The sequence below is a fragment of the Dipodomys spectabilis genome, unplaced genomic scaffold (genome assembly GCF_019054845.1).
Source record: "Dipodomys spectabilis isolate Male_0828 unplaced genomic scaffold, ASM1905484v1 ptg000233l, whole genome shotgun sequence".
NCBI lineage: Eukaryota > Metazoa > Chordata > Mammalia > Rodentia > Heteromyidae > Dipodomys > Dipodomys spectabilis.
Window position 1 is genome coordinate 4,778,036 of NW_024870910.1, and position 16,140 is coordinate 4,794,175.

The 16,140-nt window shown below is 42.7% G+C and overlaps 1 protein-coding gene across 3 annotated transcripts in view; it reads right to left on the bottom strand.

Annotated features, from left to right (window-relative positions):
- The window catches only part of Chd2 (chromodomain helicase DNA binding protein 2), an 80,303-nt gene that overhangs the window by 24,447 nt on the left and 39,716 nt on the right, over window positions 1-16,140 (bottom strand). For all 3 annotated transcript variants that reach the window (XM_042698492.1, XM_042698491.1, XM_042698490.1), the window contains 10 exons: window positions 15,508-15,696; window positions 13,675-13,837; window positions 12,617-12,769; window positions 10,332-10,403; window positions 6,681-6,830; window positions 4,987-5,135; window positions 3,327-3,423; window positions 2,560-2,652; window positions 994-1,164; window positions 20-195 (listed from right to left, as the gene is read on the bottom strand). In XM_042698492.1, the coding sequence (XP_042554426.1) occupies window positions 20-195; window positions 994-1,164; window positions 2,560-2,652; window positions 3,327-3,423; window positions 4,987-5,135; window positions 6,681-6,830; window positions 10,332-10,403; window positions 12,617-12,769; window positions 13,675-13,837; window positions 15,508-15,696 (1,413 nt within the window). The remainder of the gene's footprint in view (window positions 1-19; window positions 196-993; window positions 1,165-2,559; window positions 2,653-3,326; window positions 3,424-4,986; window positions 5,136-6,680; window positions 6,831-10,331; window positions 10,404-12,616; window positions 12,770-13,674; window positions 13,838-15,507; window positions 15,697-16,140) is intronic.

Sequence of the window (16,140 nt, forward strand, 5' to 3'; positions counted from 1 at the left end):
GAGCACAGGCTGCACCAACCTGCGGATCTCGGTGTCGGTGAACCCCTCCACAAGGTCTTTCCGCACACTCCGAGGACGCCCGCGGCGCTTGGGCTTCTTATCGTCATCAGAGTCGTCTGTCTCACTCTCAGAGGCAGAGGACCTCTGGGCCTGCCTCTTAGACTCAGTGTCAGAATCACTATCATTCGTCTGAGCCTGAAAAATGAAAGAGGAAAGGCCACACTTCAGCAAATGTCCTATCCACACACCGACAGGCCTAAGATCAGCCCTTCTTAATTCTTTCACACTCAGATTCCCTTTCATAAACCAAGAGGCCAATGAGGAAAACTTGCTTCACGTAGTCACACCTTCAGAAACTTCATAGTGTGGTCAATGAAACAGGTTAAAAGATATTTGAATATTTTCATAACATCCAATGTCCTGGGGGACACAAGTTAACTAGTCCCTATAACACAAGGAGACTTGTCACAGGACTGGATGAATCAACAAGTGAAAACACACTTGGATGGAGGCCTGGTGTATCACAAGAGCTCAGTAAATACTAGCTACTTTTACCTAACACTGAATTATCAGGATGTCTGCCATCTCCAACAAAATGGATAAAAAACACTTCTCTGAAATGGTACCTGAGCAAGTACTACAATCATCGAGCCTGTGAGTGCTCCTCGGTTTTGGGTGATTTATGTAATCTTTTGCAAAGAAAGTACTTTTCCACATGCTATGAACGTGTAAAGACACACTCATAGGCCGGGCCTACTGAAAGCTGAGGCTAGTGGCAGGAAGAGCTAAATTGTTAGGATTACTAATTCTAATCTCAAAGGCAAAACAAAAACTGCTGCTGCACTCGAATCCCCTTCAACCATGTCATAAAAAGCGGATTTGCAAACCAAATCAAATGGCTCTGCATTTAGCCACTGTTCTCTGCTCTGCGGCCTCTGAACCAGGCAACAACGCAAAGCCTCTTCCTTGAAAACCCTTCACACACTCCGTTACCTTTTTGGTGGAACTACGAATCCGAGGCAGCATATAAATTTCTTCCAGCTCCTTCTGTCGCTCCTCCTCCTCTACTTTCTTCCTTTGCTCTTCTGGAATGATCTCATCCCAGTCCTTATGAGGACGCTCTTCCAGCTCCTCCTCATCTTCCATCGTTGCAAAATTGGCAACCTGAAAACAGACAGACAAGCCGTGTCTAACGTATCTCCACTTCCCAGCTCCATCCACTAAACCAGTGTTCCCAAAAAGAAGTCAGACTCTCAGTAAAGAGACTCCTGTGAGTTGGCACCATATCTTAAGATTCCCTCTTAACTTTTGCAGGTTATTTCTCAAGGTCATTTAGAGCCAAAAATGAGGTCAATTCTGAAGTTTATCATTAGCCAGGCACTGGAGGCTCACACCTGTAATCCTAATTACTCAGAAGGCTGAGATCTGAGGATTGCAGTTGAAAGCCAGCCCAGGTAGAAAAGTCCATGAGACTCTTATCTCCAATAAACAGAAAAAGTTGGAAGTGGTGTTGTGGTTCAAGCTTAGAGTGCTAGCTTAGAGCAAAAAAACTTAGGGACAGCACCCAGACCCTGAGTTCAAGCCCCAGGACTGGCAAAACAAAAAGCAAAAATCATCATCATTGCTGTCAAAACTGACTCATTAACTTCCAACAAGGGTATCATGATTTTTCCAAGGGGAAAAAAAGGTGTAATTTTTTTTGCTTTTTGCTTATGTGGTGCTGAGGAATCGAACCCAGGGCCTCAGGCATGCAAGGCAAGCTCTACCACTGAGCCACCTTCCCAGCCCCCAAAAGGTGTAATTTTTGAGACCATTAAAAATGACTGCTATGTCCATCCTTCCAATTTAAGCAGTTTATAGTTAGTTTCAATCTGACTTTTTTCAAAACTGCCATCTATGTGAGAAGGAACCAAGATGGGCACTGTGGCTCACACCTACAATTCCAGGAGGCTCTAGACTCAAAGCCAGCCAGGGCAGGCACTACAATAGGATAATCATCAAAAAAAATGCTGGACGGGCAGCATGACTCAAGTAGTGAAGCACCAGCCAGGAACAAGAAAGCCAAACAATAAGGCCTCCAGGCTGGAAAGTCTATGAGACTCTTATCTCCAATTAACCACTAAAAAGATGGAAGCTGATCTAAAATATACCAGGACATATACATGACACAGGACTCTAGGCATTCCAGGGAGACAAAAGGAGGATACTCTGAGGGGAAAAACCCAAAGGCACAATGCCTCTGTGCTCACCACTGTGACTGATCATACAAAATAATACTCATCACAATGAAAAAAAAGTCTTTAAATGAAAGTGGAGATGTAGCTCTAGTGGTAGAGCTCCAGCCTTGAGTGAAAAAGCTGAGGGATACCACCCAGGCCCTGAGTTCAAGCCCCAATACTGGCACCAAAAAAAAAAGCCAAACAAGAGAGCATGAGGCCCTGAGTCCAAACCCCAATACCATCAAAGTGGAAAAAACAAAATAACATAGTCACAGACATAGACAAGAAATGATTATATAATAAATCACTAGTGAGAAGTGTCTCACAAGTATTTTCATACCTTAAACTGTGACAGAAGCTCATCTGTCGCGCTTGTGGACACTTCATTCTCCCTGGTTTCAGCTAGGCGTAAAATTTCATCTATATCCATCTCCTGAAAGAAAAAAAGTAATGCAGATATGGTCACAAGACAACCGTCTTCAGCGCTGACTGAAGGCATTAAAGAAACTGGCTTTGCTTGCTGGCATTCTATCCCCTCTAAGGCTCTTGGGTCTGTATCCCTTACATCTAAGGTTGCAGATTATGACCCAGAAATAGTCACGCTCCCAGCTGCTCAGGAGGCAGAGGCAACAGAATCACACGTCAGGGGCCAGCCTAGACAAAGTCAGCAAGACTCTAATTCAAAAGGAAAATAATAAAGAGGGCTGGGAGCAGAACCCAAGTAGTAGAAGACCTCAGTGTGAAAGGCTCAATGCTGGGGGAGGGGGGGGGGGGGGTTACATGAACAAAAACATAAAACTAAAGAAATTACAAAAAGGAAAACTAGGGGGAAATAATCGGACAACAATCCTTACTTTTTTTTCTTATTCATTATAGTAAGGGCTTTGAGATCTGTTAAGGAAAAAAACACATGTCCCTTCAATAATTACTCTTTATAAAACTCAGAATCTGCTTCCTGAAGAATTCAGACATTTCCAGATGAAACTTCTCCCATCAAAAAAGGGGAAAAAATTCCCTACAGGGATAGAGCATAGCTTAAGTAGTAGAACAAATGGCTCTCAAGTCACTCCTCAGAACCAAAAAACAATTCACCTCCCTGTGGGTTACCTGAGGCTCTGACTCCTCCCCTTCAAGTTCTTTGAAGAGATCCTCTGCTCCAAATTTCAAAATAGCTGTCAGCTCTTCTTTATTAAAAGGATTTGAGCTGTAGAAATAAAATGTAGTTGTAATATCTTAGGAACGCCAAGCTCTCAGAAGATGTATTTCAGAATACCTGCCCTTCAGAAAGGGGTCAAGTTAACTATGAATAGATAACTGTTGCCCCAAGAAAAATGATCCCTGAAATATCCCATTTCTTATCTTCAAGATAGTTAGTGGACCCTCGCAAAAGCCTAGAAAACAATTTTATCCTATTAGCTTATCTATTACATGCTTAAGCAAGAAAATCACCAATGGTTAACATCAAGAAGAGAGTTCCCTACTGAATCTAAGATAAAATGTTTCAACCATTTCATCTCTGCCAGGCTTTTATGATTCAGGTGCCTCTCCAATGGAAAATTATCAGAAGACCTATTTAGAAGGAACAAACACAGCACAGCACTCAGTCTGGTCCAAATGTGAACAAACCTCTTCGCTTCTATACCGTGCTGCTAGGGAATAGGAACAGACTTAACAGTCCCCACACAAACACCTTCACTAACAGTAGAAACAGCGGCCCAAGTAGTCTCATGGTGTCACTCTGAAAAGCCAAAGGTGACACTGGGCTGGGAGGCAGCTCACAGCACAGTCCATTCCCGCTGCTGTGTCATGTCACCCAGAGAGCCAAAGCAGAGCCGAAGGAGGGGCAGAAAGAAGGAGGGATAGCACTTAAGCTTGGGGGCAAAAAGAGTAGAGGGAAAACAGAATGCCATATGACTAGTTTTGCTGGGAATGTGGCCTAGTGGTAGAGTGCTTGCCTAGCATGCATGAAGCCCTGGGTTCCATTCCTCAGTACAACATAAACAGAAAAAAGCCAGAAGTGGCTCAAGTGCTGGAGTGCCAGCTTTGAGCAAAAGAAGCTCAGGGAGAGTGCCCAGGCCCTGAGTTCAAGGCCCAGGACAGGCAGAAAAAGAAAGAAGGAAAGTGAAAGAAAGAAAGAAAGAAAGAAAGAAAGAAAGAAAGAAAGAAAGAAAGAAAGAAAGAAAGAAAGAAAGAAAGAAAGAAAGAAAGAAAGAAGGAAAGAAAGAAGGAAAGAAAGAAGGAAAGGAAGGAAGGAAGGGTCAAGCAAAGCAAGCAAAGAAAGAAAGAAAGAAAGAAAGAAAGAAAGAAAGAAAGAAAGAAAGAAAGAAAGAAAGAAAGAAAGAAAGAAAGAAAGAAAGAAAGAAAGAAAGAAAAGAAAGAAAGAAAGAGGGGCTGGGAAGATGGCTCAGTGGTAGAGCACTTGCCTTGCATGCCTGAGGCCCTGGTTCGATTCCTCAGCACCACATAAGCAAAAAGAAAAAAGCCAGAAGTGGCACTGTGGCTCAAGTGGTAGAGCACTAGCCTTGAGCTGAAGAGCTGAGGGACAGTGCCCAGGCCCAGAGTTCAGGCCCCACGACTGGACCCCCAAAAAAAAAAAAAAAAAAAAAAAAAAGGAAGGAAGGAAGGAAGGGAAGGAAGGAAAAGGAAGAAAAGAAAAAGAAAAAGAATAACTAAACATGCATGGTAGAGAATCCTGCATGACCTATATCAAATGCTGATCAAGAATCAGTTTCATTCTGTCCATCTCTCCAATCTTTCTAGCACTTACTTGGATCTTCCTGAATTGTTTTCCAGGACTGTACGGCCAGTGGTATCCATGCGTTGAATCACTAAATGGTCCAAAACCATCTTCTTTTTGGCCCGTTCTATGATCTCCTCTTCCACAGTTCCTTTTGTAACTAAGCGATAAATATTTACCTACAGGAAAAGGTAACATGATGGTTTCCAACACCAAAGGCTAGCTCTTTCAAAAAACCAAAAAAGGAAAAAACAAACTAGAATTTGTTCTCTACTACCATAAATGATCACAAGCCATCCATCCACAAAGGCAGCATGAGTACAGGAATATTTTCATTATCTACAGCAGATGACATTCTTCAATATATGTGCTTCTGAAGATCATATATTGTAGCCATGTTCTTATGGTAAAACTGTTAAAGGACAATCGGTTTCAGCCAGGTGCAGTGAGTGGCTCATGCCTGTAATGTTAGCTATTCAGGAGGCTGAGATCTGGAAGCTCAGAATTTAAAGCCAACCCAAGCAGAAAAGCCCATCTCCAAAATCATCAGCAAAAAAAGGCAAGGTAGGAAACATGGCCCAAACGACAGAGTGCTAACCAAACAAATAAGCAGAGCAAGTATAAGGCCTGAGTTCAAACCCCAGTACCATTTTAAAAAATAAAGTAGCTGGGTACCAGTGGCTCAGGCTGAACCAGTGGTTCAGCAGGAATGACCATGAGACTCTTATCTCCAATTAAGCACCAGAAAACTGGAAGTACTGTGACTCAAAGTGGTAGATGCTAGCCTTGAAGCAAAAAAGCTCAGGGACAGGCTGGGAAGGTGGGTCAGTGATAGAGTACTTGTTTTGCATGCGTAAGTCCCTGGGTTCGATTCCTCAGCACCACATAAGCAGGAAAAAGCCGGAAGCGGTACTGGGCTCAAGCGCTACAGTGCTAGCCTTGAGCTGAAGAGCTGAGGGACAGCGCCCAGGCCCAGAGTTCAGGCCCCATGACGGACAGAAAAAAGAAAAAGAAAAAGAAAAAAAAAGCTCAGGGACAGCACCCAGGCCCTGAGTTTAAGGCCTAGGACCAACCAAAAACATAAGCTGGTGCTGGTGGCTCACACCTATAATCCTAGCTACAGGAGGCTGAGATCTGAGGATCACAGTTCAAAGCCAGCCCAGCCAAAGTCTTTGAGATTCTTATCTCCAATTAACCACCAAAAAGCCTGAATTAGATCCGTGGCTCAAGTGGCAGAGTATTAGCCTTCAGAGACAGTGTCCAGGTTCAGAGTTCAAGCCCAAGAACCACACACACACAGCTTTACAAAACTGAATGCATGAAACCTATGAGTTAAACAATTCTTGAGAGTCATACATGAGGATTCCCATGTATTTCAGAGGTAACTTTCAGGTGTAATAAAAATGGAGTAGCTTGAACAATGCTAGATCATTAGCAACTACTCTATTATATTAAAACAGGGATAAAATCTACCTCTGGGTCTGTTCTTCATATACTAACTTCCTTGGTAAGCACAAAGAAAGCCACAAAAGTGCTTTTCAAATACAGAACAGTTAGAACTCATTATTGGGATCATCTCTTCTTCATATTTGTGAATAAAAACTGACATTTTGGAGCAATGAAAGCAAACAACAGAGAAAATTAGCACGTGACAAACGTCCTGCAAAGGCTAAATACACTACTTTTACAACCCACAGCCCAAACCAGATGCCTCTGCCACTGACCTGCTTCTTCTGGCCAATTCGATGGGCTCGGGCTTGTGCCTGCAGGTCGTTCTGGGGGTTCCAATCAGAGTCAAAGATGACAACTGTGTCCGCAGAAGCCAAATTGATTCCCAGGCCACCAGCCCTTGTGGAGAGCAGGAAACAGAAGTCCTGTACACAATGCAATACACTACTTTATGCAGTGACCTTCTTATAAACAGTTTCACAGTCCAATAAGCCCTTATACCTGGAAACCCCTGCAGGTGTGAAGAAAATTGAGATATGATACACACACGTTATGGAGCTAAAAGAGTCAAGGACTTGACAGCAAAGGGAACTTGCATTTGTTTAAGAGGAGTCCGTGCAGTGAACTAAGGAGTAATGGTGGAATCCACTGAGGCCACAGAACCAGGTTAGTGTTACCACCTGCTAAAATTAGCATATACCAGAGGTTAAGCCCAAAAACCAGACAAAACTCATTAGCATGAGAATTGTTCCAGAAAATTACCCATATACGTTCTGGAGAAACGTAGCTTCTCCAGGTAAGGCAGTTATTGTGAATGATAATGTTTATAAACCAATGTATTAATTTAGATTGTTGCAGACATAGAAACACTATACTAAACCAATCACAAACTGAGACTGCTAAGAAGCACAATACACTCAATCATCACAAAACAAAGAAAACAGAACAGGTTGGACTGAAGAGCAATGTGTACAAAGTCCAGACACTGATACTCCCAGCTCTCCAGTAATAACAATGGAAACAAAGCAGCCAGGAATACCTGCTGCCATGTGAGTGCTCAGAAAAATGTGCACACAAGAAAAATGAATAAATAGCTGGGCATCAGTGGCTCATGCCTGTAATCCTATATACTAATCGTGATCTGAGGATCACGGTTCAAAGCCAGCCAGGGTAGGAAAGCCCATGAGACTCTTAAACCACCAGAAAACCAGAAGTGGCACTGTGGCTCAAGTGGTAGGGCACTAGCCTTGAGCTGAAGAACTCAGGGACAATGCCAAGGCCTAGAGTTCAAGCCCCATGACTGACACAAAAAGAAAAAAAAAATCTCCATGTAACCAGAGTCAAAAAGGATAAAATAGGAAGTGGCGCTGTAGCTCAAGTGGTAGAGCTCTCGCCTTGAGCTGAAGAGCTGAGGGACAGCGCCCAGGCCCAGAGTTCAAGCCCCATGACCGACAAAAAAAAAAAAGGATAAAAGATAAGGATCTTATGAGAAGCTAATCATGTCTCTCAAAAGCTGATGCTATGTAGGCAGAGGTAGCTCTCAAAAATGGATAGTTTAGTAAGCTGGTATGCCTAAGGTACACACAGAGACACAATGAAAAAGTCTCTACACTCTTACTGGGTGCTGGTGGCTCAAACCTATAATCCTAACTACTTGGGAGGCTGAGATCTGGGAATCACGATTCAAAGCCAGTCTAGGCAAAAAAGTTCATGAGACTCTTATCTCCAGTTAACCACCAAAAAAGTCAGAAGTGGTGCTGTGGCTCATATGGTTAGACCACTAGCCTAGAGCAAAAACGCGAAGGGACAGGCCCTGAGTTCAAGCTCCAGGACCAGCACAAAAAGAAAGTCTCCATGTCCTAATAGTTTCATTCAATAGCATTAGACCATAGAATTCAAAAGGAGATAGCTGCCTCAAGAAATTTAAATAATTCCACTCAATAATAATCAGCAGGGGTGATGATGCAGTATGTGACCCTCAGTGAACTACTGCTCTATTAAAATCTTATGTCTAGCTGGTGCTGGTGGGTCACCTCTGTAATCCTAGCTACTGGAGAGCCTGAGATCTGAGGATTATGGTTCAAAGCCAGACCAAACAGAAAGTCCATGAGACTCTTATCTGCAATAAATTACTCAGAAAAAGCCAGAAGTCATACTGTGTCTCAAGTGGTACATCACTAGATTTGAGCAAAAGAAGCTCAGGGACAGCACCTAGACCCTATGTTCAAGGACCAGGACCTGGGGGGGGGGGGGGGGGGGGCAGGGGGGAATGAAGGGAGGAGAAATTGAATGAAAACTTCTCAAGATGCAACTTTAGGATTTTTTCTGAGAACAACAGGCAGCATTCAATCCATGCTATCTCAAACTACAAACAACACAAAATCACCTTCGGATATACTATACAATAAAAACAGATGGTGCTTACTGAGTGTCAAGCAATGCTACCAACACTTCATGTTTGTTCCCAAATCCCAAGGGAACAATGTGAACTAGTTTTGAAATCACTGGAGTTTCACAGCTGAAGAAACAGAGAGAAAGAAGGATGAGGACTGTGTGATACCCAGCGCTTTTACAATTCCTCATCCTGAAGAGAGAGATGCCCAAAGAGAGAGATGCTAGTACCAGGTACTAGCATCCCTATGTACAAATCTAGAGGCAGAAGGCAGATCATGATGTAATAACAGAAGAGGCATTACAATTCTTTTTTTTTTTTTTTTTGGGCTGGTCATGGGGCCTGAACTCTGGGCCTGGGCGCTGTCCCTCAGCTCTTCAGCTCAAGGCTAGTGCACTACAACTTGAGCCACAGCGCCACTTCCAGCTTTTTCTGCTTATGTGGTGCTGAGGAATCAAACCCAAGGCCTCACACACATGAGGCAAGCATTCTACCACTGAGCCAACTTCCCAGCCCAACAGTTCTTAAAGCTCTCTGGAAGCACGCTAAATCTGCTCTACTGACTTAAAAAACATAGTAGCCAAGGCACCAGAAATTGATACTCTTTCAAAAAAATACTTTCTGTTCTGCTTCTGGGTTCCCTCAGCAGCTTCCACTATCGCAGGTTCCATTACTGTATATTATTATAGTTTTATTCCCATTAAGGTACTTCTCCCCTACAACTTTCAAATTCCCTGTCCTATGAAAATCTGCTATGTTCACACTGCGATGGAATCAGTTTCCAATCTGTTTTAAGCAGTTCTAATACAGGGGTGCCCAAAACAAGATACTTTACAATGTCAATCCAAGTGGGACACTTGGCAATTGAAAAGTTAAAGAACATTAAGCCCCACCATCCCATGATCCCCACCATAGAACTTAGCAAACACACTGTTCAAACTTTAGCTTGAACCAAAAATAACCAATCAGAACCTTCTGATGTAACACACACTCATCAAAACTAATCCTACTGGCCAGCCTCTCCCACTCTTGACTTGCTATGCTTCCAAGTGTATATACATGGTATCTATAAGCTCCCAGAAAAGTATCCTTACTTAATCTAGATCCGAGGAGCAAAGCAAACATGAATATGCTTTGATGGAAAGACAAGTAAGATTTCTACCAGGGATTACTCATTCCTTTCTCAAGATAGGGGGCTGGGCACTTTGGTTCATGTCTATAACCCCAGAGACTTAAAAGAGGCCAGCTTTTCAATCAATAAGCCATGCCTATGATCCCAGCTATGTGGGAGGTAAAGGTAGGAGGATCGTGTCTGAAAACATACCCAAAAGAACACAAAGGAGGGATGGAGAGAATGTGTGAGCCATAACTCAAGTGAGAGCTCCTAGCAAGCACAAAGCCCTTTAGTTAAAATCTCAGTGGTGCCAAAACCACAGTGAGGTTTCTGGAAAAAAAAAAATACACTCGGCTGGAAAGACTTGTTCCTTGATACAGAGCCCAAGTTGCAAAAACAATAAAGCCACATATAGCATACCTCAGATCCATCTGCATTGAAGTGATCCAGTGCCTGCTTTCGGATTTCTCCCTTGATAGAACCATCCAGACGCTGTAAAAGTAAACCATAAGGAAATCATACGGTAGGAAGATCAACTACACTCAGTATACAACACTGTGCTCACAACCTTTATAGTCCCAACACCCACTGGGTAAAAATAACTGGAATGCACTGGCAGAGGGCTATGAAGGGGCTATGCAGAAACAGCATATGCTACATGACCTGAGCTCTCCAGTTACAAACTCAAGGTCAGAAGCTTCTAATTCAAAGATTAACCCAAGAATCAGAATGCCTATTAGAACCTATATGGAGAAAGAAGAAAACCTGGCCTGCGTGACTGAGAAATAGTATGACTGGCTGCCTACTAATTATAGCTCCAGCAGAAAAGTGGTATTTCATAAGTAATATGACTAAAAATATCACCAGTAAGTGCTATACAAAACCAAGAATCTATTCACATTTTTGAAACTATTTGGCTGAAACACTGAAAATGATAAGTTAACTGATCAGCTATCCCAACTTTTCTGAAAATTAGAAATCAGAACAAACTATTCAAGCTATACCATCCACTTAAAAGAGCCTCAACAGGGTTGGGAAGGTGGCTCAGTGGTAGAGTGCTTGCCTTGCTTGCATGAGGCCCTGAGTTCGATTCCTCAGTACCACACAAACAGAAAAAGCCGGAAGTGGCGCTGTGGCTCAAGCGGTAGAGCACTCGTCTTGAGCTGAAGAGCTGAGGGACAGCGCCTAGGCCCAGAGTTCAGGTCCACGACTGGCAAATTAAAAAAAAAAGAGCCTCAACATTCACTGGTGTTCAGAATTCTCTTCTCAGAGCACAGGTCAGTTCCAGCACAGTAAAATCATTTAATAAACATAAATCAAATAATGAAGTGTGACTATGCTAACATATAAAATACTTCTCACTATGTAAAATCATTGTCACATCTCGTCCCCTTGTAGCCTGCACTTGAAATGAACAAACTGACCCAGAGGTGACTAGCTGGCTGCGACTTAGCATCTCCCCCAGCTCTGCCCTCAAACCCACAGCCACCTGCCTTCAAACCAACACACTCACACAGGAAGTTCCTTCTTAATTGCTCTCTCAGGATCTGAACCAAAAGTACTTTTAAAAGGCAGGTCACAGCCTATATTTAAAACCAGGAAATCCATATGCTCTCCTTTTAGCATTCCCATTAATAGAGAACATTTACACAATTCCCTAAGCCACTGATTAGACATGACAGACCTGTAGCACCCAGCTCACCCTGGAGTGAGGAGACATGTATTCTTGATTTACAAGAGATTGTACTACATAGAAATGAAAGCTCACAGCAATCAGAAGCACTGAGAGACAACTGTCTGCAAGACACCACAGCATTAAGCTTACATCCAAAGACTGTTGTGATGAGACTCTGTTAGTCTATAACATCTGTAACACTGCCGCCCCTCCTCCTTCCCTTTCTTTCTAGAACCCAGGCTCTAGAATCAGGTTCACAATTTCTGCTCTCTGCTTAGATAGATAAGATGCCACCTAAGGATAGGGGTGTGATCCAGGGCTAGCACCTATCCAGCACGCTCAAGACCCTGAGTTCAACCCCAGCTCCATCAAAAATTAAAAACAAATGTCCTTCAGGCTAGGGACATGGCCAAGAGCATGCTCTCTCTAGGGATACCATAGGGATACAAACAATATATCCAATGGTCCAAGCTAAAGCTCCCACATCAACAATAACAAAAAGACACCATCTAATAAATAGCTTTCCTTACACTCTTATTTTCTTTCCATTTATCTTCTTTACCCTGTCCTAGAGAAAATGGTCTTCACACTCACATAATTGTTTAATGTTTTCTTTTTTCTTTTTTTGGGTCCGGTCGTGGGGCCTGAACTCTGGGCCTGGGCGCTGTCCCTCAGCTCTTCAGCTCAAGGCTAGCGCTCTACCACTTGAGCAACAGTGCCACTACCGGCTTTTTTCTTTTTGCTTATGTGGTGCTGAGGAATCGAACCCAGGGCCTCAGGCATACAAGGCAAGCACTCTACCATTGAGCCACCTTCCCAGCCCTGTTTAATGTTTTCATTATAGAAAATAGAATGTATGAAGCATATTATAAAGTAAATAAAAATAAAATAGAGAAAAGAAAATTTGAGACCTTCTTGGAAACGTTGTCTCAATTTATTTTCAAACAAGACACTTCTGTACTTTAACAAGCAAAGTATTCCAAGAGAAACAGAGAGTGCACTTGGGAGCAGAGTCACCATGCCACCTCACCTGGAAAGGGTAATGCTTGATAGTCAGGTACTCTGCCAGGATGTCCAGCATCCTCACCATCTGGGAGAAAATAAGGACACGGTTCCCCCTTTCTCGAAGTCTTGTCAGCAGTTTGTCTAACAGAATTAGCTTCCCGCTGCTCCGGACCAGGGACTGGGATTTAAAAGAGACTCCAATCATTCAAATAGATAACAGCCCTAATGTCTGTGGTGCTATACTTTCCAGATTTTGCTCCTAACTTAACTTTTCTCATCTGTTTGATTTTTGTTTTCTTTTTTGTTTGGCAGGTTGAACCCAGGGCCACATTTTGTAATGCACATTTGTAATGCACATTTGTTAAGCAGACATTTAGACACTTGAGCCACTCCACTAGCCCATGCTTTTGTTTAATCTGTTATTCTTAAGAAAGGTCTTTCTGGGGCTGGGAATGTGGCCTAGTGGTAGAGTGCTTGCCTCACATGCATGAGGCCCTGGGTTCAATTCCTCAGTACCATATAAACAGAAAAGACTGGAAGTGGCACTGTGACTCAAGTGGTAGAGCGCTAGCCTTGAGCTAAAGAGCTGAGGGACAGCACCCAGGCCCAGAGTTCAAGCCCCACGACTGACCCAAAAAAAAAGAAAGGTCTTGCTGTACATTTGGGCTGGCCTGGACTACAGTCCTACTATTTGTGCTTTCCTCTGCCAGTGGGAGACAAAACAAAGAACTGCACCAAGCCACTGGCTAAGATGGAATATCTCGAACTTTCATGCCTACCTGGCCTTAAACTGTGATCCACCTCTCTCTCATGGGCATGGGGGGCAAGGAGAGAGAGAGAGAGACAGAGAGAAAGTATCCTGCTGTGTAGCCTAAGCTGGCTTTGAATTAGCAATCCTCCTTCCCTGCCTCTCAAGGGCTAAGATTACAGGTGTACACCACCATATGCAGTTTTTCTCTAATTTTAGCTTCTCTTGACGCTTTTTCAAGGGGCATCAATGAAGAAAACAACCCTTTGATAAAAGCATCCACAGAAACAAACTTGATTGTGAAGAAGTGGTCATGAATAAGAGGCAGTACACACCTGAAGAACTTCCTGCCCGTTCTCCCTTTCATTCTCTTCTGGGGCCTTAATCAGATAGCAGTGGTTGCAGCACTTTTTCAATTCCATCACGATGTTAAGGAAACCAGAGGTGCTGCCTCTAGTTCCTTTGGCAAGAGCTTTGTAATTCCTAGTTAGAATCCATCTGCAAAATAAAGTTATAATGATGCTATTAGACTCAAATAGTATAGGTACCAGAAGATTTAAAAAAAAAAAAAACTTACTGAAAACCAAAAACAAAAAGAGACCTACAAAAGTTAGAAAGTAGAGAAAGCTGGGAGCCAGTGACTCATGCCTACAATCTTATCTACCCATGAGGTTGCAAAGTGATTATCAAGGTTCAAAGCCAACTTGGCAACACAAATGCAAGAGACTCATCTCCAATTTAAAAAAAAAAAAAACGAGGGCTCTAGTCTTGAGCAAAAAGAAGCTCAGAGACAGTACCCAGACCCTGAGTTCAAGCCCCAGAACTGGCAAAAAACAAAAGAGGTGGAGGAGGAGGAGGAGAGAGAAGGAAGGAAAGAAGGAAAAAAGGGAGGGAGGGAGAGAGGGAGGGAGGGAGGGAGGGAGGGAGGAAGAAAGAAGTAATAGTAGTAGTAGTAGTAGTAGTAGTAGTAGAGATGCAACTCACTTTATAGTAGAGTCCTAGCCTGAGCAAAAAATGTGAAGCAAGTGCAAGAGGTCCTGAGCTCAAGCTCCAGTACTGGCACCACAAAAGTAGAGGCTTTTCTCTATATCCCATGTCACTAGTGGTACTTCACATCTCCAGTAAAAACTGAAATGTTAAGGACTCTAGTGGACAGTTCACTCATGTTGAACACAGAATACTAAATAACTCTCAACAGATGGATGGAAGGATATATATAAATAACACATATATTTACATATTTACTTGTGTCTCCATACATAGAGATACACATACTTAGATATTAGCAGTTACACATATATAAACTTAAGAGGGTGTGTACACAAGCATGAATAAATGGAAAATAAAGATTATGTCTGAAGTCTGCATGATTCAAGAGTATTTCTTGGAATATAAGTATACCCCAAGTGATAAGGGTACTTGCCTAGCAACCCCAGTACTGCCAAAACAACAACAAACAAACTTGAGAGGCTCCAGGTGAAGTGCAGTGTGGAATGACTTCCTAACACACTGGGATTGATCTCTAGCACCACACATATGGTAAGTAAATAAAGTCAATATGGTCAGGTAATTTTTGAAAATTAAAATCTGACAGACCATTCTAAGTACATTATAAACCAATATTTGGATTTTTAATGTCGTGTAGTCTAAACCGAACATGTTATCCATGCCACTTGAAATACTAAAAAGGAACAAGGTACTCGCCTTCAAATAGTACAGAGGTAAGCAAACACACTGAAGCCACACAAGCTCTGCCCATGCCCGCAGTGTCACACAACGACGTGCCATAATGACTTAGCCCTGGTCTGTCTCCTGTGCCACGCTAGGCCCCCAGCAGGCATGTGTCCCGTTCATCTTTCCATCCCCAATATTTAGCATACCACCTGGTACACGGCAGAAGCTTGGTGATCGGGTGAATATGGGCAGGTGCATTCGTACTAACAATTAACAGATACTTCAGTCCATTCATATAATGAAAAGCACTGTGTAACTTCTTGGTTACCCAAAGGGAAAAAAAACTTTGTGCACATATGTGTTTGACTAAATTTAAATTTCTATTTATGTTGAGATGTCACTATACAAAGAACCAAGTTTCTGTGCCTTGCCTACCTAATGGATCTATGGCACTGATCACTGCCTTTAAGGTCAACCAACGTGAAGTCACTTACTTGTAATACTGCTTCTGAAGAGCAGACATCTCCACTCTGAGAATCTGCTCCACTTTGGCAGGCAGAGATTTCTCCACATCTTTCTTGACTCTCCGGAGAAGGAACGGCTCTAGCACCTTATGAAGACTCTGGTAGCCATTCTCCCTCCCTTTCCCATGGTCTTCTTCAAAGTCTTCCCAGAACTCAAACCTAGGGACAAAAGGATCCAAGTGTTACTTAGTTACACAAATAAAAAAGTCATTTTTATAACTTTCTTCTACAAGTAAATGAATGGGTAAGGAGGAAGAAAGAAAGAAAGAAAAAAAGAAAGGAAGGGAAGGAAGAAAGGAAGGAAGAAAGAAAGGGAAGGAAGAAAGAAAGGGAAGGAAGAAAGGAAGAAAGAAAGAGGGGGGAGGGAGGGAGAGAGAGGGAGGGAGGGAGGGAAGAAAGAGAAAGAAAGAAAGAAAGAAAGAAAGAAAGAAAGAAAGAAAGAAAGAAAGAAAGAAAGAAAGAAAGAAAGAAAGAAAGAAAGAAAGAAAGAAAGAAAGAGAGAAAGAGAGAGAGAGAGAAAGCAAGCAAGCAAGCAGGCAGGCAAGCAGGCCTAATGGTATTAGGAGAAAAAGACAAAATTTATCTAGAACTAGCTCTTGAGTA